Below are 22919 nucleotides of genomic sequence, written 5' to 3' on the forward strand. Positions count from 1 at the left end.
CTCTCTCTCTCTCTCTCTCTCTCTCTCTCTCTCTCTCACTCACACACATACACACACAGAGTAATTTTGGCCAGTTCAGGGTTCCTGACTCATTCTTCCCTGTTCTGTCCACTTTATCTTCATATTCATAATTTAATTCTTCAAAGGACATAACCTTGAACTTGCCCAGTGTGTATGACCTGTCAGTCAAGCACACCTTCAAAGCTGTGCATCTATTTTCTTATCAAATTCCTCCGTAGATTTTTTTCATCATTATTTTGCTTGAGGAAACAGTCAGCTACAGACTCATTCCACTTTGGATTATTGTTTTTTAAAGTTTAATACAGGAAATTTATAAAAATAAAATTGAAGACATAATTCACATCTAACCTTGCCGAGATGAGGAGGTGCTGGCTTTTACTGCCTGTCCCCTAACCCTCTGTTTAAGTATGAAGATAGAATGTTCATCTGAGTCATAAAAGCTTAGAAAACCTGGTAGTTATTCATGTAAAATAGGTATCATACTAGCATAAAATTGTGCTTGTAGATTGCAGACTTTTTGTGTGGTTCTGCGGCTTGAGTCTGTGCCTTACGGATAATAGGGAAGCCTCCTCCTACCACTTAGGGATTCTCTCACCTCATTAGTTCACTTCCTTATTGTTTTCTTTTTCAAATTTTACTAGAGTCTCATACATGCTAGGCAAGTACTAAATCACTACGCTATATCCCTAACCCCAAATTTTTATTTTCTTATCATCAATATTAGCAGTAGTATTTTATTGATTGGTTGGTTGGTTGGTTGGTTGGCAGAGTTCTTAGCCCAGGCTAACTGGGATCTTCTATGTAGCCAAGGATGACTTGAACTCCTGATCTTCCTGCTTACATTCCCCAGCCCCAAGTTTGTCAATTATGGGGTGTGGCACCCTACCTGGTTTATGTGGTGCTTGGGATCAAACATGTGACTTTGTACTTGCTAGGCAGGCCTCCCATGAACTGAGCTACATCCCCACCCAGAATTATGTGTATAGTTCCTGACTATCAAGAGATATGTAGATCTGACTTTGTTCTGGAGGTGTGGTCTTATTACTCTGATGAATATTCTCGGTCCTAATATCTTCTTGTTGGGAATATCTGTGAAGCAGATGTAATTCATATTTTAAAATACATTTCTAGAGATACAACAGTTCTTTTCCAGAAAAAAATCCATTTAGTAGCCTAATTTGTCCTAGACATGCCCCTCCCCGACCCCCATGCTTTTTTGACTCTCTATCGATGTAGCTCAGAGGTAGTTCAGCAGGAGGCCATGGTCATTGCTAGTTTATTTTTCATTTTAATCTTCCCTTTAGTTGTTTTGGTTGTATTTGGAGTCGATTCTGAGCAGACTCGAATCCCAAAAACAAACTATTGTTACTATCTCAGGTGAGTTGTGCTTTTGAACAAATAGTGGAGCATCCTTAAAATTGTGGGGCCACTGGAGGCTAGGCAGAGTGGAGTGAAATGACCTGTCTGCCCCCAGTACCACAGTCATGCCAGAAGCCAGTCTGCTGAGGGACTCACACTGAGCACCCTGATGTGAGCTACTGCCCCAGTGGCCATCAAATACTTTCTTTGCTCTACTTGTCCAGGTGTCACTGTGTCTCACCACCGCCATGTCCCACCATAAATATGCATGTCTTACTACCACACCTGTGTCTTCACCACTGTCCCATCCCTTCTTCTGCCATGCCTCTACCACCATCATTTCCACCACCTTGTCTCCACCATTTTGAAATCCTACCATCGCTGTACCCCATCACTTCCAGGTCCCCTCACTACCATGTTCCACAACCACAGTGCTGCATCCCATGTCGTATTCACAGTCTCACCATAACTGTCATGTCCGGTCACCATCATGTCCAGCCTCTGCCTTGTTTCTCACCTCACCTGTCAGATCTTAGGCCAGTTCTGATGCAGCTGCAGCCCCTAGCAGCAGTGCTGACTTGGCTATGCGATGTCTCTGTGCTCTGGAGTGAGCCTAGCATTAGTGAGTGTGGTCTTTTCTTCTCTGAGACAAGTTCTTACAGTAGTGTGCAAACAAGTGAAAGGTTCAGATCCTGGGCAGACTTTGTGTTGATTTTCCATCCTGGCCTAGTTCAAAATTTACTGTTGGGTGGGAATGGATCTGAAGATGCTTTCTAGAGAAAGCCTTGGGTAGTTCTATTGGAGGTTTAAAGTATCATTGATGGCTGATGTATGTCCCCCTGACATGGCCCTCTCATCGCTGGCACTGATGGGATCTGGTGGTCTGCTGTCTTGGAGAGTGATGTGTTAGCCTATCCGAACCCACCTTGGTGTTTCCCATTCACACACTGGCTCAGTGTTGTCCAGATAGGAGCAAGAGATGCTTGTGTTTGAGCAACATATGGTACCACAATTTTATCATACCTTCCTATAATGAGCCAGGAAACTTTCCCTGCTTCAAAATGTGTGTTTATAAACAGTGGCTTACAACTAACACTCCCATCTGTTAGGTGAACATAACTTATGCAGGAATTCCGGTAAGAGGTGGGGGACTTCACAACGCTTTTGTATATTTTCCCCTGGTGCGACATTATCCTCTGAGACAGCACACAGCAGCATATGCCTAATTCTCAGTTTGCTATCTGCCTCTTCCTGTTGTTTGAAAGCAATGCTATTTTTGTGCATTAGCATATAAGATTATTGTAGAAATTCATAAGAATTTTACATCTATGCAGGATACTTAAAAAGGGAAAAAAGTAGAATGGGTAACAATTATGTAAGCGTGGTTAAGTCGCCGTGATCAACTTGTCCTTGTGGCTTTCCAGTGCTGCAGTGACCTGTCCTCAAGCTCTTCTAAACAACTTCTGTTGATTTTGCTTTAACCTGATCTCAGAACCCTCGTCGCTGCAATCATAGTATACAACAATCAAAGCACGCAGCCTTCCAGTCTGATTTGTAATTTAAATACACGGCATTGGCTCTTTGTGCCCGGTTTGGTATTATTCTGATTGTCTTCACTAATTAATTTTGTTTGGGATGAACTGTTCCTCATAATAGAACAGAGTTTTTTAAGATTAATGCTCAGCAATATTTCTTCTTATCATAAAAGATTTTATGAGTCCTGCCACAGGACCACCGCAAGGTTATCAGAGGGAGACTCACTGTGATTAATATTTTCTCACTGCTGAATTGCCCACATTGTCCAAGGGTTTCGTTCACTTAAAATCATTCCTCTGGGTTCCTTCTCTGGGGTGACTAATTGGACATACTTGAATAAAAAAGATGAATGATTAGTTGAATATCAATGTATCTAGGTTTACTTGGTACCAAGCAAATAGAACCCACTAATACTTTGTCTCTTCCCTGAGTTGTTTTAAGATTGTTCTGACTGTAAGAAGACATGTCTTCAGAAGATAGACAGCCCCAGCCAGGACATCACTCTTGTTAAGGGAGAGCTCCACCATGACTTTCAGATGTTACGGAGTTTGTGTATACTCAAGCTCCCCTCAGTATGACCCCCACCTTCCCAGTGTGAAAGGGACCCAGGCCTCAAGTCTTACTCTTTATTTCTTCATTCAGAGATGGTAGTTTTCTTTGTTCTCTTACAGTGTGAACCAACATGTTGTATTTATTTAAACCTTTTGGATAGGACAGACTTTGGACCTGAGAAGTGAGCACCCTACCACTGAGCTATACCCCTGACCCATATATCTCATTTTATGTTATTTAGTTTAGTGTTTGTACAAATGTGAGTGTACACAGAGGCCAGGGTAAGATGCAGGTGTCCTGCTCCATCACTTTATCATCTCCTCCTCATAGCTTGAGACAGGACCTCTCTCAATGACTATGGATTGAAGTTTGTGGCCAGAAAGCCTTAGAAACCTTCTTGCCTCTGCCCTTATCAACCCTGGGGTTATAGGTGAATGCAGCTATCCACAGTCTTCTTGGAGAGTTTTGGGGCTGTGACCGCGGGTCCTCCTGTATACACTGCACACTTAACACTAGTGTTACAGGTATGTGCAACCATACATAGCCTTCTTGGTAGGTTCTGGGGACATGAACTCAGGTCCTCATGCTTGTAATGTTAAGCCATCTCCTCAGCCCACTTGATGTATTTTAATATTATACAGTAGGCATCTAACACGCTGTCCATGTGTAGTGCACATAACCCAGTGAGTTAGGGATGAGTATATGCCCTTACATCACCACCACAACTGCCTCTTCATCCCTTGCACCCTTGTTCTTTCAGCAGTATTTTTATGTAAGAAGAACATCTTGTGTGGCAAGATGCTCAGCGGGTAAAGATCCTTGCCACACAAGCTTTTTGGCCTGAAATCAATCACTGAAGCCCATGGAAAGGTAGAAGGAAAGAATTGTCCTTGATGGTCTCTTGGTCAACCTTGAATGCACAATACCATATTACTAGCTGTGTACTTTATGCTGTGCATGACTTTTCACTTTGTTTAACTGAAGTTGATTTTCTTTGGCATGGCCTCCTCCCCTACTCTGCCTACTCTGCTGTCACCATTACATGCTGTTTCTCCTTTGACCAGCTTCTTTCAGTGAGCATAGTGTCTGCCAGGTCCATTTCTGTTCTTAGGGGAAACCTGGCTTTCTTAGTTTCAGGCTATATAGTGTTTTCTTTTGTGCATATACTGTGTTTCATTTGTTCCTGTGCTGACAGATCCTTGGGTTTTTCCTAGAGCTTGTGTGGTATGGACTATCAGTGAACATGGACTTCAGTATTTTCATATCCTTAATTTCATTTCCTGTCTTAGTTAGGGTTTTGCTGCTGTGAAGAGACACCATGACCAAAGCAACTCTTATAAAGGACAACATTTAATTGGGCCTGGCCTACAGGTTCAGTCCATTATCATCAAGGTGGGAACATGGCAGTGACCAGGCAAACATGGGGCTGGAGAAGCTGAGAGTTCAGCTTCCTGTTCTGAAGGCAGCTAAGAGAAGACTGGCTTCCAGGCAGCTAGGATGAAGGTATTAAAGCCCACGCTCATAGTGACATACCTAATCCAACAAGGCCGCATCTCCTAATAGTGCCACTCCCTTGGCCAAGCATATACAAACCATCACTGTTCCCTTTCAGAGAAGCAGGGTTGAGTCTAAAGTAGTTCCAGTTTTAATTTTGCAAAGAACACTCTATTCTGTGGTAGTGTCTCCATTTACATGTCCAGCAGCACTGACAAAGCTGTTCCCTTCTCTCCATCCTTAGCACGGTTTGTTCTTTATTCTTAGGTTTCTTAGGTGCTGGGTGGTACTGTTTTAAGATGATTGGGGTTTGTATTTTCCAGACGTGAATGTGCTGAGTACCTTCTCGCAAACGCCTTGACCATTTTCCTTCTTCAGATTTCTCCCTTCTCAGTTTTAGGGAGCTCCTATAATTTTAAATATTAACCCTTTATCAGACAGATGGTTTGCACAAAGTTTGTCCTCAGTTTATTTGTGAACATGGTCTATGATCCATCTCAGGTCTGGGCTTAGGAGCTGTTGGATTCTAAACAGTGATCATTAACTTGCTTATAGGTTTCAAACATCCTGACTTACAAAACTGCTGTTATGCTCACAGTAGGACTGTCATAGAAACCGTGTCTCATACTGATCTGTGAATTGCTGATGAGGCCTTTAGGGAGGTATGGGGTGTGAGGGATTATTACAGTCCCAGGAATGGGAACTAGAATCAGTCATTATTACTCAAGGTAAATGATGACATCCGAGACTTTGTCTGTCACCTGAGAAGACAAAGTTATTCTCAGTGTCAGGCACACGAAGAAGGAGAAATGGAGGAGCATTCATTATGCTAAGAGACATCTGCACTGGGGTGGAGATAAGACTGTTCTGGTCCTGAGCCCACTTTGCCAAAGGACAACCACAGCTCATCCTGAAGGTGGCAGCGGTCTTCAGTACAGAGTGACACAGGCTTTGTGTGAAGGAGTTGTTCCCGAAATTATGTCTAGATACTCCGATGTTTCACAGCATGAGAATGTGTTATTTTCTTACATTGACAAGTCTGCTTTAATAGCTCTGACCACAAGTTACTTAACATTCTCAGATACCTGACAAAAAGCTGCCCAAGGGAGGGAAAGTTTCTTTTGGCTCACAGTTCTGAAGGAAACAGTCTGACGTGACAGAGAAGGCACGGCATCAGGAGCTAGAGGTAGCTGGTCACGTTGCATTGGCAGTCCAAAAGCAGAGTAAATAGCAAGTGGGGCCTGCTGTAAAACCTCAAGACCTGACTCCCCAGTAATTGGCTTTCTTCAGTGAATTTGCATCCTCTAAAGGTTGCTCAACCTTCTGAACTGGCACCACCTACGGGGAACTAAGTGTTCGAACAAGTGAGCCTATGGGGACATTACATATTCCAACCACAACAGCATAGGAAAACCTAATTCATGCATAACCCTGTGCTGACACAGGTCTGACTCCATGTAAAAATCTGCAGCCTCATTGGATTTGGGGTGTGAGTGAAGTAAACTCAGTAGTCTCTTTGGGGGTTGGTGGGGCTTGGGTATGTCTTCAGTACCAGAGAACCATCTACTTGAGCATCTTATGGAAGGGATGCCCTTGCTCTTTCTAGGCTCAACCACTGACATGTCTTTTTGGCATTTTGCAGGTATATCATCCCCTCTTTGCAGAAGCTGGACGCCGGGTTTTACCGCTGTGTGGTGCGGAACAGGATGGGAGCTCTCTTGCAGAGAAAATCAGAAATTCAAGTAGCATGTACGTGTGCGGGGCAAGGAGGGGCCTTAGGTGATGAATAGAGTTGTAGCAGCACTGGGGAGCATCTCTCTGTTGCAGCAATTGATACGTGTCCTCGGTTCCTATAAAACAACAGTGTAATACAGGCTGGGGGTGTTAATTCAATTGGCAGACAGCTTGCCTAGCTTGGATAATGCCCTATATTCTAACCATAGCACCAACCTGGGCAGTAGAGGCAAGAAGATCAGAAGTTCAAGATGATTCTTGACTATATAGTGAGTTTAATGCCAGATGGAGCAACCGTAAGACATTGCTTATGAATGAATGAATGAATATAATTAATAATATGGGATTATGGCTAAAATTGGAAGTAGGACTGGCAAAATATCTTAGTAGGTGAAGACCCTTGCCACTAAAGCTGATGACCTCTTGAAGTCCATCTGCAGGATCTACATGGCAAAATGAGAAACAAATTTCTGCAAAATGACGTCTGACCTTTACATGACCATGATTACACATGTCCTATGGCACATGCTCACAAACACACTCATAAACACACAGATGGATGGATGGATGGATGGATGGATGGATAGATAGATAGATAGATAGATAGATAGATAGATAGATAGATAGATAGATAAGTAGATAGAATTTTTAAAATCTAAAACCAAACTTGGGGACCCAGGTGAGGAATTGCTTTGTTTTCCAACTGAAAAGATTCAGGATTTCCCAAACCTGTGAGAGCAGGAGGAGGGGTAAGAAAGGTGCTCTGTGAAAACCAACTTCCATCAGCTTGCAGGTATAGGGATTTAAATATGTTAGAATGAAAAGCTGAACCAAACTGAAGTCAGATTCCCTTGCTTCTTCTCCATAACCTGTTGTGAAGATATTTTACTGCTCAATGGATTTGATAGTCATGCCCTGGCTGTCATTAATGTTGTAGTGACCTATTCTTTATCCAGCAGACCCATTTTGGGGAACAAAACTTTTAAAAGAAGGCACCATCAAAGGGCAGAGACCTTGACTCTCATGAAGTCTTTAGGGGCAGGAGATCTGGCCAGTGCACATGCTCTTTCCCTATGATTGGCAGTCTTTGAAGAAGAGGATCTGTCCAGTGGACTGTCTGATTCAGTGTGGTTGCAACTACTACCAAAATGTCTTGTTTAAAAATAAGCTAAAGAACATTCTGAAATTTTACATTATAGGATGCCCCAGGTTTGAGGCCACACTATAGTGTGTCTCTTCTGTTCTGGTGGTTTTAAGATTGCTGTTTCTAATTTTGGCCCCACTGGCAATCCATAGCTTTATGTTAGCATATAGTAATATGAAACTATCTCACTCTCCTATGATAATCACTGATGCGACGGGGGGGGGGGGGGGGGGGGGGGGGGGGGGAGGTCCCCATATTCTAGTGTTTAGCTATTACTTAAGCCTCAAGGGAGGCATCAATCTTTCTGGTTTGTTGAAGATGAAGCCACTGCCAAATTTATCTACGGAATAATTCAGAACTTTTATTCAATAGAAAAATTGAAAACATAATAAATAGAATGTGGATCGATACCCAAACCATATTTGAGTAAGTTAAGAGCCTGGAATTGATTATAGTGCACTACATCGTATTTATGAAGTATGGGCTTCGGGTAGTTGTCCATGCCCTTGGTCCCACCCTTTGTCTCTCATTCTGACAGTGTGTGTGGTCTTCCCTTACATTCACATAGGCAAGGGTGTCTTCCCCAGTGTTACATAGCTCTTCCGTCTATGCTTTCATAGTGTTTCCTGTCACATAGAAAATAGCTTTTAAAGATAACGCTACAGATGATAGCATTCTTTCATAGAAAAATCTAAAAATGAGATGTAGTTAATATATGGTGGTCAAGTGTGGTTAGCACACACCTTTAATCCCATTACTCAAAAGACAGATCTCTGTAAGTTCTAGTTTACATAGTGGTTTCTAGGCCAGCCAGAATTACATAGTGAGACTGCATCAAAGAAAAAGAAAGGAAAAGAAAAGAAAGACAGACAGAATGGATGGATGGATGGATGGATGGATGGATGGATGGATATACAGTGGCTAAGGGATTACTCAGTCATTAAAGTGCTTGTTCCACAAGCTCGAGGAACCAAGTTTGGATCCCAGCACCCACCTATAAAACCAGAGCCAAGCTTAGCACTGGGTAGGTAATTATAGGAAAATCTCTGGGGCTTGCTAGCTAGCCCATCTGACTAATTATCAACCTCCAGTTCAGTGATGGACATTATCTCAAACAACACACGGAAATTGATCAAGGCAGATACATGATCATCTTCTGGCCTCTATATGGACATACATACACATCGTGTGTGTGTTCACCCCCCCACATACATACTTGAATATTCATGGGAACACACACATACACACACACACACACATTACTACACACAAAAATATAGTGTGGAAATATCTGTATATATGAGCGGTATGGGATCACAACATAGAAATAGTTTTAATATTTCAGGTTCCCAGTTTAAAAGGGAGCCTTTCTAATCTACAGTCTAATGGCTGGGTCCTCACTTCTTTTAGTTGTTTTAATCAGTAAAACAATAACTGCCCCATGCTATGTCATCAGTGTAGGGGCAGGCAAGAGAATTCTCTGTGAACTCCCTAAGGGTTGAAAACCATTGGTTTCCAAAGCCTTGTGAGAAGAGACAGTGTCCCCCGAGATGAGGAGGTAGATGAGGAGACCCAGGCAGGGGAGGGTACCTGCAGGGCATTCAGGGGCATTGTACTGGAGCTCTGTAAAAACTGCTTCATGGGACCTGGGATGCCTTCCAGAATTTTTTTTTTTTTTTTTTTTTAGTGTTACAATCAACTGTGAGCTGCCATTACATTACTGCAGTGTGACAAAGGCCAGTGGCCTCACTGATGAGGGCCCTGTGGCTGCTTTAGAGGCACGTGGCTCAGCCAATACTCCTCTCTCTCACGGTGGCATCCACACTTGTCAGTACTGCCGTTCGCTCTCACTTGTCACCTTATTAAGTGTGGTGGTAGCACCAACTTCACTGTAAAATATAGCTATTTCCCTCTCTGACCTCTCCTCCCCCCTCAAAAAGTAGCATGCTCCAGAACTTAAAAGTCTAAATTTTCTCTGCAGATATGGGGAACTTCATGGACACAGACCAGAGGAAAACAGTCTCTCAAGGGCACGCAGCACTTCTCAACTTACTGCCTATCGTCAGCTGCCCCAGACCGCAAGTGACATGGTTCAGAGAAGGACACAAGATTATTCCAAGCAGCAGAATGTAAGTTGCTCCGAAGGCAGACGTAATTCATTGCACGTGCCTGTACCATGCTCTTAGGGAGGGAATGGATCGCTAAGTGGCCAGTGGCTGGGAAGCCTCATCAAGTGTGGACGCTTCCCTACGGAGCAGCTGCTTGTCTGCCGACTGGCTTGCCTGTTTTTAAGCCATTTAAGCAAGTAGCCTTGCACTGTGGCTGTCTGCTTGTTGCACATCCTGAACCTAAGGTCTCCTCTCGACCCTGAGGCTCATCCTCTCTGATCTTAAGTACGCCTTAGTGCTGTCACCCCTGAATTATGTTTTGCCTCATTTACCCAGGCCTGGTATTTTCTTACTCAGTTGTGGGTCCCCTCTGCTTTCCCCTGAGCCTCACCTCTGATACTGCTTTCTGTGACGAGAAAGCACAATTACTGCTTATTTCTCCTTACCCTTTCATTCTTCCATGATGGTTTTATCTGCTTTTGTCCAATTAGGGGCTCGTCCATCTATTGCTAATCACACGGTTAAGGTCTATCTCAAGGTCTTCCTGCACGTCCCACATTCAAGTTACATGTTGAGTATCAGGCAAGTTTTCCCCACTGGGAGCTTTTAGTGATTCAAAAGAACATTGAATTCATAGTTTTTCTTTATCCTGAGGGAGTGTGTGTGTAGAGCAGAGGATAATCTTGGTGATCCTCTTCATCCACCTTGTTTGAGACAGAGTCTTTTTTGCCACCATGTATACCAGGCTATCCCATGAGCTATTCCCATCTCCTATCTCAGAGAGACTCTCTGGGGGTAGGCACATGCATCTGTGCCCAGCTCTGCATTGGATCTGGGCATCTAAACTCAGGTTCTCACATTTGTGAGTCAGTTACTTTACTCACGGAACTGACTTCCTAGTCCTTGCTGTGTATTAAGTGGGCACCGTGCAATAGAACTGAAAGATAATATTGCAACAATAAAAACTTCAAAATAAAAATTTTCAAAAAGAATCATGGCACACTGCTATGTGCTTGAGGTAAAAGGCAAATATTTATGCTGCCAAGTGCTTGCTCACAGATAAGAATGCATGAGGGGAAAAGTTCTAGGTTCAGTTTGGAAAGGATGTGTGTGAGATATTTGCTAGGCGGGTTTCAGATGGAATTGTGGGAGTTAACTATGGGCTATACCCACTTTCCCCCTTAGCAGAGCACTGTAGACCTCCCTCTATAAGCCCAGCAGACCTGTTATCCCACCCTGACATCTGAACCCTGCATGGGCCTGCTTACCAAATGTTTCTATTTTGACAGTCAGAAATAGGAGAAAATAGAATTATATGCAACAAGCATACTTCAGAATTCTTGTAAAAAAAAAAAAAGAAAAGAAAAGAAAAAACCAATTCCTTTCAATGGCATTGCTGCTAAGCCTTTTTTCTATATCTGAAGTTTCTTGGATATTCACCTTTGTATTGATTCCAATCATAACAGACGTCTCTTGGGACTGGGTGAAACAAAGAGGAAGGATCGATCTCTCATCGTTGTGGGAGACTGTTCTGCTGAGCAGAGAGCAGCTGAAATACAGTGTGGGATAAATGTTCTGGGAGGACCAGTGTGGAGCATGGGAGGAGCACAGGAAGGCAGGAGAAGGTGGGGGGAATGCTGGGGTTCTGAGAGCAGTGTGGTTCAGAAGATAAGCTGCATTAGGCTTCTTCTCAGGCATGGAGCTCGTAATACCAGGGGCCGGCAGTTTATGGTGTTGGGGTCATTTTCATTTACTTGGTAGCAAACAAATACATGTTGGTTCACACATCAACCGCGTGAACCAGCTATGCTTTTGAGACAACCTTCATTGAAATAAGATGACAGGGCATCCATTGAAATAAGTCTTGACTTTTACATTGAGATAACTTATCATTTCATGGCTTTTTTTTTTTCACTTGCAGATTCATGCTAAAGACTATTGAATTCCTAATGAACTGATAAAATGATGATGTGATTAAAGTTCTAACACAGTGTCCCATCAAACAGTCAGTTTATAAGCATAAAACTATTGATAAACCTCCGGCCTCAGCAGCGTCGTGGTGTACGGGGCCGATTATGGATATTTACACTCTTACAAGGTCCTTTAGTTTTGTATGTTCCACCTCATCACCGCCCCACATTTCCTGAGTGCCTGCTGTGTGAGATGTCATAAATCAGCATGCGTGTACTGTTCCCCAACAGTCTATACACCATTCCAAGATATACTTCTCCTAAGAAACGTCTGCTTCTGACCCAGGTGGCTGCACACATGGAGCTCAGGGGACATCCGATCTGCTCCAGGGCTGCGTCCAAGGTCTGGAGAACTCAACCCAAAGTGCATCATGAAACTGAGCACAGGTCAAGAACCTGCAGTGGCTTTCAGCCTTGGCACTCGAGGTCCCTTCCTGAAGACCTTTTCTGTGGGGGCCACCCTAGCCACCTCCCCACTCTTTATAACATTATTTTATGACCTTTAAAAGTTGACCTTTGGGCTTATAATGAAGTGGATTTTTTTTCTCATAAAAAGATACAGTAACCCTAATGTTTCCAAACTTGAAGTATTAGTTAAATAGTCTATTAATAATCCTAGCAGCTATTATTTATTGAGGACCTACTTGAAACATATCTTCTGTAATCCTCAGAATTGCCTTCTGGGGCACTTATAATTAGCTTCACTTACAGCTATCAGAACTGAAGTTTAGAGATACTAACTCACCCCAGGGCACGCAGCTGACAGGCCGCAGCAGTAGGACTGAGGCCTGGTTCTGACTCCAGAGCCCATGCTTGCCTCTCTATCAAGCTGAGTCTCCTGTTCGCGTTACTTGATGAGCTTGCCTCGTGCTTTTGATCATTTCTCGTATGGCTTCAGGTGGTTTTGCTCATTTATTTAGAAGCCCAGCTTTCAGTTTGAAATAACATCGGCTTGTGTGGGTTTGGATAGCGGTAGGGAGAAGTGTCAAAGATGAGGATAGTGAAAGAATAGAATCACCAGGAATTCCTTTTGGATTGGATGTGGGATTTATGAGATGGAGAAAAACCCTGGCAGATCTGGTAGGATGACGTTATTGTTTCCTGAAGCATGCAGATAATTTTAATTCTAGGAGAAGCAGTTTGCATGTGTGCTTTGTGTGACCGTGAGTGTATGTGAGTGACTGTTTGTATGTATGTATGTGTGTGTGTGTGAGTGTGAGTGTGAGAGAGGGGGGAGCAATGTGAGTTTGTGCAAGGATGTATTTTTGTGTATGTATGTGTGATTGTGAGTATATGAGTGTGTGTGTGTGTGTGTATATGTGTGAGCATGTGTCTGAATGTGTATGTGTGGGAGTTTGTGTGTATGTATGTGTGAGTGAGTGCTTGTGGGAAGTGTCGGGGTATGTGAGTATGTATGTGTGTGAGTGGGGGCATGGGGGTAAGTAATGTGTATTTGTGTATGTGTGTACTCTGAGATGGTAGTGGTTTCTTCCATTCTTTTTGGACAGTTACATTTGGACAATCACAGCCAATGGTTAAATAGTTGCATATATCAGATGCAAGGTCTAGGTTGAACTTGGCCTATTAATCTCTTTGCAAACCTATGAAATACATGGAGCAGTAGGCTAAGCCCAGGGAGTTGCAATGTATCAGCTGGTAAGTCTAGAGAGGTTGGCTTTGTCTCTCTCTCTCTCTCTCTCTCTCTCTCTCTCTCTCTCTCTCTCTCTCTCTCTCCCTCTTTCTCTCTCTCTCTCTCTCCCCATAGGGAAATTTTATTTTAGTATGTACAGAATGGCAGAGGAAAGCATTGTAAAGTAACAAGTACCCATGGCCCAGGGAGCATGGGGCAAACCAACAGCTTAACAATATCCCAAGGATACCAAAGCCTTCGCTCCTGGAGCTTGTAAATGCACAGATCATACAGCAAAGGAAAGAAATGTTGCAAATGCAATGAAGAATTGATGTCGATGGGAAGAAGGACGGAAAGGGTGAGAGAGACTTTGTAAGTAGTGTGGCCAATTGTTAGTGCCTGAAGCCTAGGGCTGGCTTGAACCCAATTGCTGGAGGCTCCTTTTTTTTTTTTTTTAACCTGTCCTCAGTCTTTAACCATGAGACTCCCATTCCAGAACCTATGACCTGTGCCTTCCAGGGACCTTGATCTCATTTTCCTCAGTTTCAGTAGAATGGCTACCCGGTTCTGTTATACAGATGGAGACAGCTAACGGGGTTCATTGTAACTATCTTATAATGGTCCTGTTTAGAGAGGCTCGGGGGCTCCTTACATCATCCTCTTAAGATTTATGGCTTTAGTCAGAACTCTCATAGAAGAGTAGACACATGCCAGGTGGTGGTGGCATGACTACTCATGACTTTCATCCCAGCATTCAGGAGACAGAGGCAAGCAGATCTTTGTGAGTTTGAGGCCAGCCTGGTCTACAGAGCAAGCTCCAGGACAGCCAGGGCTACAGAGAGAAACCCTGCTTTGAACCACTGCCAACCCCCTAAAAGAAGAGGAGGCACTAAGATTAGCACTCCTGCAATTCTATCTTCTGTTAATCCTTCCAGTCTCTGGCTCCTTTCTGCTTGGGGTGTTTTCTAATCACAACCGGGCTTCCCCCAGGGTGATAACTACTGAAAACACATGTCTCTCCATAACTGTATAGCCTAATATATAAGGCAGCAGTTCAGTCCTGCAGGGTTGAATGGATGGGCAATAGTCAAGACATGTCAGGTGGCGTCCTCACTTCCCCAGAGGGAGGGGAGCGGCATAAAAGCAACACACTGCACAGCAAATGACTGTTGACACAGAAAACCATCTCAGAAAGGCAGATGATGTTCTGAAAGCACCGAGGATAAGTTATGCTGGGAAATTTGAATAGATGATTATGGGTTTTATGTATCTGAGAAGATATTAAAAAAACAGGCAAGTTTATTCTTTTGATTTACTGGATCCAAACAGTTAATTTGCTGTCTTCTCATGTCAGAGTTGAAGACAGCCTTTGTCTTATTAATGTAGTCTAAGTCGAAAACAGAAAGTCCTCCGTGTTATCCTGGCTTAGATCTATTTTCTTCCCCTCCTTTTATTTTTCAAGCTTTGAAATGTGAATCTGGATGCCACACAGCATTTCTCTTACCCCTGGGAGGTAATTCATGCCGGCAGTTATCAGATTAGGATGCAAAAACTTGGTGTGTACAGTGCCATTCTTTTGCTTAATTGCAGGTTTCTGTGCTCAGATTGCATCCTGTAGTCTACCTGACAGGAATGTGTGAGCACAGGCATCCGCACACATGTTTTCCTAGAAATGTGAAGTTTATAGTTTAAATATTTCAAAGCTCTAGCCGACTTTGCGATAGACGGCTTGCCAGTAACGATCCAGACTGTGAAGTATGGGCAATAAACAGCATCCCAGGTGATGTACAAACAGCCCGGCTCATAATTGTCCACGCTTAAATACTCAGGCATCCATTAACTTATTACCATTTTCATTTCCGCTGCTCCAAGAAAGATCTGTTGAAATTAGCACTTGTGTTGGAAGCCACAACTCAGTGCTCACATGAAGTAGATCTGGTTGTAATAATATTTTTATAGTTAACCGAGCTTTCAAAATAATGTGCTTTAAAATTTTTTTATATTATGTTTTATGGGCATTTTGTGACTGTTTATAGAACATGTGTATACTTGTGAAGTGAGCCTTATGTAGCATGAGTCAAGCTGGCTAGAATATGGGGGCTCCAGCCCAGGTTCCAGTCTTGGGCAAGTTACTTTTCTCCCCTTTACCCCATTGGTTCTTGTTTTAAAAGCTTAGGAAAGTGCAAGGGAAGTGTTTATAACTCAGTTTTCTGTGCTTGCATAGGAAGCTGGTGCATAACCACAACCACTGCCTCCTCTACTTCTGCATCTCCCTCTGCCTCTCTCCTTCTCTTTTTTCCCCTCTCTCCCTTCCCTGAGTTCTTAGATTCTGAATATCTGCCCAATGCTGAGCACCAGTCTGTTTGGTCAGTGCCAAGAGGAAAGCAAGGTCTCAAAAGTGCTGCCACTGATGAGGCAATGGTCTCATGTGGGAGCAGCATGTAGGAAAAGATGCTAAGAGCACGTGGCCAAGGAGGGACAGCAGCGTTCTCGTCCAGGGAGAGAGCGCCTTTGAATTCATACTGAGTATTAATTAATACTCCTGAGTATTAATATTTGGGGAGATTCTCTCAGCTGATTATGTGCTTGCTTTGCAAGCATGAGGACCAGGGTTCAATTCCCAGCATGCACCTTAAAAACATAAAATAGAAAGAGGCTCGTAGTCCCTGTGCTGTGGAGGTAGAGGCCAGAAGTTCTCCGGAGGTCCCTGGCTGGTCACCCTAGCCTGCTTGGAGAACTCCAGGCCCATGAGAGACGCTGACTCAAAGAGCAAGATAGACAGCTCTTGAGGACCGACACCAAATATGGTCTGTTGGTCCATCCATCCATACCATGCATGCATAAATGTACATCCATCTGCACACACACACACACACACATAACCCTCACACACACACACAAATAAATGTCAGCCACTTTTGAGTTATATTTGGCTAATATGAAGTACACAGATTTTCAGCCAATGGGTAGATGAATTTTTGCAACTGTGCCCACCAATTTAGTCTCCTCCTGTTCAAGTGGAGGGAGCTCCTTGTGCTTTCTCCTCTAGCTCCCCTTCCCAACTAATCTAATTACCATAGATTGCTGATTGTTTCTTATTCTAGACTTTCATATAAATGGAATCATTGAATATGAAAATCCTTTGTGTCTAGCTTCATTCATTCAGCCTAATTTCTATGATAGTCTCAATATGACATTTAATAATAATAATAATTAACAATTTTGGAGTTGCCAGGCAGTGTTTTAAGTGTTTTATTTATAATGAGTCATTTAATCTTCACAGCAGCCAGTGAGTGAGGACTGCGATTATCCTGAATTTACTGGTGAGAAGGAAGGCGGGCAGAGGCCAACAGCCAGGCAGTGCTGGCACTGTTGGATTGCAGAGTCCCCCACTCTGCTGTGCTGACCTCTCGGAATGATGTCTGCAGCTGACAAGCACAGGTCATGCACAGACCCAAAGGACGTATGTTCTAGGCAGAGCTCAGCTGCAGAGAATAGCTTGATGTGTTTGCTAAAGTGTCATTCTAAAGTCAGTTGTGAGGAAGGGACAGGCAGAGGAGATCCCATAAACCCCAGAATTTGGAAATAAGTAATAATTTTATTCTGTATACAGTGGAAATTCCTTATAAGAGGGGCGCTCCTTTGTTTTGCAAAAAGAATGTGGCAAAATCTGTATAACATGAAATTTAGTCTTTTAATCACTTATTTGTTCATGTGCCTTTATATGGTATATGTGTGTCTGATGTATGTGCACATGTGTGAGGATACACAAGTAGCAGCCAGAGGAGGATGCCATGTATCCTGCCCTATCACTCTCTGCCTTATTTCCTTACTCCCAGCATCTTCCACTGAGCATGGAGCTAGGCTGACAGCTAGCAAAGCCACAGCAATCCTCCTGCCTCCACTCCCACCTGCAATGAGGTTACAGTTGCCTTGCCCAGCTTTTTTTTTTCCATAGGTGCTAAGATGTTCTGCTTCATGGGTATTGTCATGATGTGAATGGTTGGGTTGCTATTGTAGTTCGTGAGTGTTGTGTGAATGCACCAGCTTCTGTATGATTGCTACTCTGTTGGTAGATATCTGGGTTGTATCCAGATTGAGACCATTGTGAGTACAGCCACTGTGAACACTCTTGCATGTGAGTGAACGGGAGACTCACTTTTTCTGGGACAGACACCCAGGAGCTGGTTGTGTGTTCTGTTTTTGGTTTTGTTGTTAAGGTGACAGCAGTCTCTCTTCCAGACTGACTGTTCCATTTCCTATTGACACCAATGACATGTGCACAGTTGCCTTCTCTGCTTCTGCTCTGACACCGACAGTACAATGCATAGTTGCTTTCTCTGCTTCCTATCTGGCGTACAGTGTTGTCCCTGTTTTAGGTTTACTTTGTCCATCCTGATAAATGTCTGATGATATCTCATTGGTGTTTTTTCTCTCCTCATTGAGCTTTTAATTTTCATCTCCCTCAGTGATGAGTGATGTTGAACATCCCTTCATGTGCTAATTAAAAAAAGAAAAAGCCAAACTCCTTGCAGTGCAAAATGTTTTCATTTATTTTAAAAGTCAACTGAAGGAGTGAAAAAGTAGCCTCTGTGCAGCTAAACTGAGAAAGATTGTTCTGGTAGATCTGAGGCAAACTCTCAGATTAACATGATATACAACTATGGAAACTGTGTAAGGGAGACTATATGAGATAGAGAGTGGGGTGACCTGTCCATGTCTAGGAAATTCCAGAGGAAACAGAGAGTGGGGGTGAGCTTGAGATAGATCCTTTCTGTAATCATTCATGGAACGAATGCCCTTCAGAGTCAAACAGCCAAATAAGTTTCAAGAGGGAAAGATTCGAGCAAGCCTTGGCATTCTGGGTTAGCTGCAGAGCTTCAGAGCAGAGGTCTTACAAACAGCCATATTTGGAATAAAGCCACTATGAGAAGCAAACTGGCTATGGTGACAGAAGAGACAAGGGCTAACACCCCCAGGGGCCAAGTGACTCTGTGATGCAATAGCTCTGTGAGTTCCAAGCAGCCTTCACAGGTAAGAGGTATGGGACGTCTTAAAGACTTAAGACCGAGTGTGAGGCTGAATACTGACCTCGAAGGAAATACACCATTAGGAATGCCTGTCTTGCCTTTAATATTGTCTCTAAGCTAGAAAATGAGTAATAATTTTAAAACATTTATGTAAAAGTACAGTGAGGATAGCAAGTTGAGATGACTTTGGGGCCCTTTATTGTGAATGCCTCAGAGAGCAACAGGTATCCACAGTGGGAACAACCAAGACAGGGGACTTGGTCATTTTGTTTTGATGTAGTGTGATATATATGTGCTGTGATGTATGAGGAGACATGCATACATGTGTGCTTGATGTCCTGCTTTGTCACTCTCTGCTGAGTTCTCTTGGTCCTCCCGCCCCCCGCTAGGCTAGTGATCCTCCTGTTTCCAACCTCTCTAGTTCTGGGCTTATGTGCAGTCACACCTAAGTTTTTCATAGGTTCTAGGAATTAGAACTCATGGTCCTATGCATGTGCTCTTACCCACTGAGCCATCTCCTCAGACCAGGGGTTTTTCTTTAAGGTGAAGAATCCCAGAGACTCTCTCTATAGCAGTAAAAATTATCAGCTAGAGAGAGATGAAGGGAAGAGTATGCATGGGGCCCAAAGCCCTGGCAAAGATGTGGGTTGTATTGCCCTCACCCAGCCTGCCTGTTGAAGTTCTAAAGCCTGCTTTAGAACCTTGCTGTGTGGTGAGAGGTGACTGAGATGGCTCCTGCTGTGTGGTGAGAAATGACTGAGATAGCCCCTGCTGTGTGGTGAAAGGTGTCTGAGCTAGCCCTTGGTGTGTGATGAGAGGTGGGTGAGATGGCCCCCAGGATTCCTGATCTCTTACAGACTGCCGGACAGTGTGGCAGAGGGTTGCCTTATAGACGCTGTTGGATCAGATTGTGGGTTCTACCTCAAAGTGGACACATTCTCCAACGTGAGGTCAGTCTTATCCCAAGATGCATAGGGAGTAATGGTGGGTGCTAGTGACTCCTTGTGGTGAGGCTCCTGCTCAGCTGATGTGGCAGGCCACATTCAGGCAGCCATCCCTGTGCAAACCAATCAGCATGGGGAGGGGTGCTCTTCAATGGCTTGGTTCCATTTGAGTTGGCAATATAGTGTTTAACTTTAATGACAAGAGTTTAATATTCTATGTAGCGATTTTTCATTTGGAATAAAATGCCACTTCATTTTACGGAAGCAGATCTACTGACAATAATGCATTTCTTTACAAATATTAGCCTATTATACATCTTAAGTCACTTGCACGTAATTGCATTTCACCAACTCCACATAATACTTTAATTAAAACTAGGATAATTAAAATACAGTTTTAATGAGCAATAAATTCCAGTTGCCAAGCTTGGAATGTATTAGTTGAATCACACCTTTCTCTTTTTGAGCTCTTAAATTTGTGTCTGCGTTATGTTTTGACATGCCGACAATCATAAGCAAGAGGCCCTTTTAAATGCATATAATAGTATATCCTAGGGAATAATGCTTCTTTATGGCTGTCTTATCTTGTGTATACTCTTTACATATCATTGGTTATTTATGCTGACTCTAATCCCTGAGGCAAGGAAAAGGATTCCTTTGTCTCTGAAGACTCAACAACTTACCATAGTGACTGGTCATTCTAAACAGTGAACATTCATTTCAGGAACAAGTATTTTTTGAGTTAATAGTAGCAGGTGGCAACTTTTGTCTTAGTTAGGGTTTCATTGCTGTGAAGAAACATCGTGACCATGGCAACTCTTATAAGGACAACATTTAATTGGGGCTGTCTTATAGCTTCAGAGATTCAGTCTATTATCATCATGGCAGAAAGCATGGAAGCTTGCAGGCAGACATGGTGCTGGAGGAGCTGGGAGTTCTACAACTTGATCCGAAGGCAGCCAGAAGGAGACTGTCTTCCCCAGGCAGCCAGCAGGAGGCTATCTCTTCTACCCACACTGAGCACAGCTTGAGCACTAGGAATCCTCAAAGCCTGCCTCACAGGGACATACTTCCTTCAACAAGGCCACATCTCCTACTAGTGGCACTTTCCATGGGCCAAGCATATTCATACCACCACAGATGTGTGGTAGCTAGTGTTCATTGTCAAGCTGACAGAATCTAGACTCTCCTTGGAGATGGATCTCTGGGCAAGCCTATAGGGCATTATCTTATTTTGTTTTGGGAAGAAATATTGTGGGAGAGATAGCTCCTTGGGTGGGGCTTTCTGATCCACATAAAATAGGAGTCGCGAGCTAAGCATGCATTTGTCTTTCTCTGCTTCTTGGCTGTGGATGTGATGTGACAAGCTCCCCCAAGCTCTTGCCACTGTGGCTTCTGCACCATGATGGACTATGTCCTGAACAGGGAGCCAAAACAAAACCCTCCCCTTTAAGTATTTGTTGGTGGCATTTTTCTCAGCAAGAAGTAAAGAACCGTGGGTTGGAGAGATGGCTCAGCGGTTAAGAGCACTGACTGCTCTTCCAGAGGTCCTGAGTTCAAATCCCAGAAACCACATGGTGTCTCACAACCATCTGTAATGGGATCTGATGCCCTCTTCTGGTATGTCTGAAGACAGCAACAATGTACTCACATACATAAAAATAAATAAATTAAAAAAAAAAAAAAGTAAAGAACCTAAGGCTGACTGGGACACAGAGTTTCAGCCTCAACCCTGACACTAGCTATGTGACACTGGGCAAATCAATGAATTCTTCTTGATATAGTGGGGACAATAGTATATATTAAACAGAGATAGATGGTCATGCTACTCTGCCAGGCTCTTAGGATTTGGGCTAGAAAGATGGTAGTAAACACAATGGAAGATATTCAATTCCTGTCCAGTCTGCAGAGTGAACTTGATGACTATATTATTACAATGTTGCGATACTTACCCCTGGTGACTACACAATGTGTCTTAGTTGCTGTTCTACTGCTGCAAAGAGACACCATGATGAAGGCAACTCTTATAAAAGAAAACATTTAATTGGGGAATTGCTTACAGTGTTAAGAGGGTAGTCCATGATTATCATGGCAGGAAGCAGACAGACAGACATGGCGCTACAGCAGTAGCTGAGAGCTTTACATCCTAGTCCACAGTCGGCATGCAGAGAGAGAAACTGCTTGGCACTGACTTTTAAAATCTCAAAGCACACACAGTGACATGCCTTCAAAGAGGCCACACCTACTTCAACAAAGTCACACCTCCTAATCCTTTCCAAACAGTTCCAGTAACTGCAGCCCAAACATCCAAACATATGAACCTTTGAGAATGGAATTCTTATCCAAGCTACCACACACAATTCACACAAGCATCCAGTTGGCTCCTCACTATCTCATTTGGAAATATTTGTTTGTAGGTAATTTTTGCATGGTCAATTTTCAACCCTAGGTCCATAGCACCTTATAATGTAGACTATGGGGAGCTCTGTCTCCTCCCCTTTTTTCCCAGATACTATGTCCTTGGGAAGTCCAATCCAGTCTTTATATTGGTGGGATCATTAGGGAAGTATGGTGATTATGGGGTGCACATGCAGGTCACTCTGCATATGACTTTATCTGTGTCTCATTTGAAACATCAGTGTCATGTTACCTGCCCCATGGCTCTTCCTTCCTTCTAATATCTAATCATACTTATGTCATCAGTGGAAAGTTGACCCTTGAAGGGCCAAGTTCCCTAGGTGGTATGTAGGCCTCAACCCTGGCTGAGGGAAAATAACTAGAGCAAGAAGTGGGGGAAAGATTTGTAAGCTGTCTTAGCTGAACCCAGATCAAAGTTGACCCTTCACCATAGCTTCTGGCTACTGTGCATTTCCTATGCATATCCAAACCTGAGATTCAGTGTAAACTTAATCTTTGAGGATGCTGTATCATTGAGAGAGGTGTCCTCATCTGGTCCTAGCCCAGGGTCTTTGGACAGAAACCTTGGGTACCCGTACCCCAAGTTTTACTAGTTTGACTCAAAGCTCAAGAAGAACCATATGATGTGTGTCCTACACCAAGGCATTGGTCCTCTTTGGGGTTTGGGGTTCCTTGGATGGCAGAGAAGGCAGTGAGGTATATAAGAGGGGCACACAGTGAGTTAGCTGAAGGAGCTGCTCCTATTGGCATCCTGTGCACAGGATGGAGCCCACAGGGAGAGACCTTAGAAATGAAGGCTTCAGTCTGGGAGGGGAGAGGAAGGAGATTGCAAAGGAGCAGAAAGGAGGTGCTGCCATCTTAGATTAGAACCAGAAGGGCAACCATAAGAACCAACTGTACTGCTTCATCACTTCCTATGTGCTTTGAGGACTATGTTCCATACACAGAATGGGGTCACACCAGTCCAGTGAAAGCCTGG

General features: G+C 43.4%; 1 protein-coding gene across 1 annotated transcript in view; it reads left to right on the plus strand.

The window, feature by feature from the left end:
• The window catches only part of Sdk1 (sidekick cell adhesion molecule 1), a 976484-nt gene that overhangs the window by 350078 nt on the left and 603487 nt on the right, over nucleotides 1–22919 (plus strand). The window contains exons 3-4 of the mRNA XM_031338568.1: nucleotides 6605–6711; nucleotides 9822–9969. Coding sequence (XP_031194428.1) covers nucleotides 6605–6711; nucleotides 9822–9969 — 255 coding nt within the window. The remainder of the gene's footprint in view (nucleotides 1–6604; nucleotides 6712–9821; nucleotides 9970–22919) is intronic.

This window comes from Mastomys coucha, unplaced genomic scaffold, assembly GCF_008632895.1.
Source record: "Mastomys coucha isolate ucsf_1 unplaced genomic scaffold, UCSF_Mcou_1 pScaffold22, whole genome shotgun sequence".
Taxonomy (NCBI): domain Eukaryota; kingdom Metazoa; phylum Chordata; class Mammalia; order Rodentia; family Muridae; genus Mastomys; species Mastomys coucha.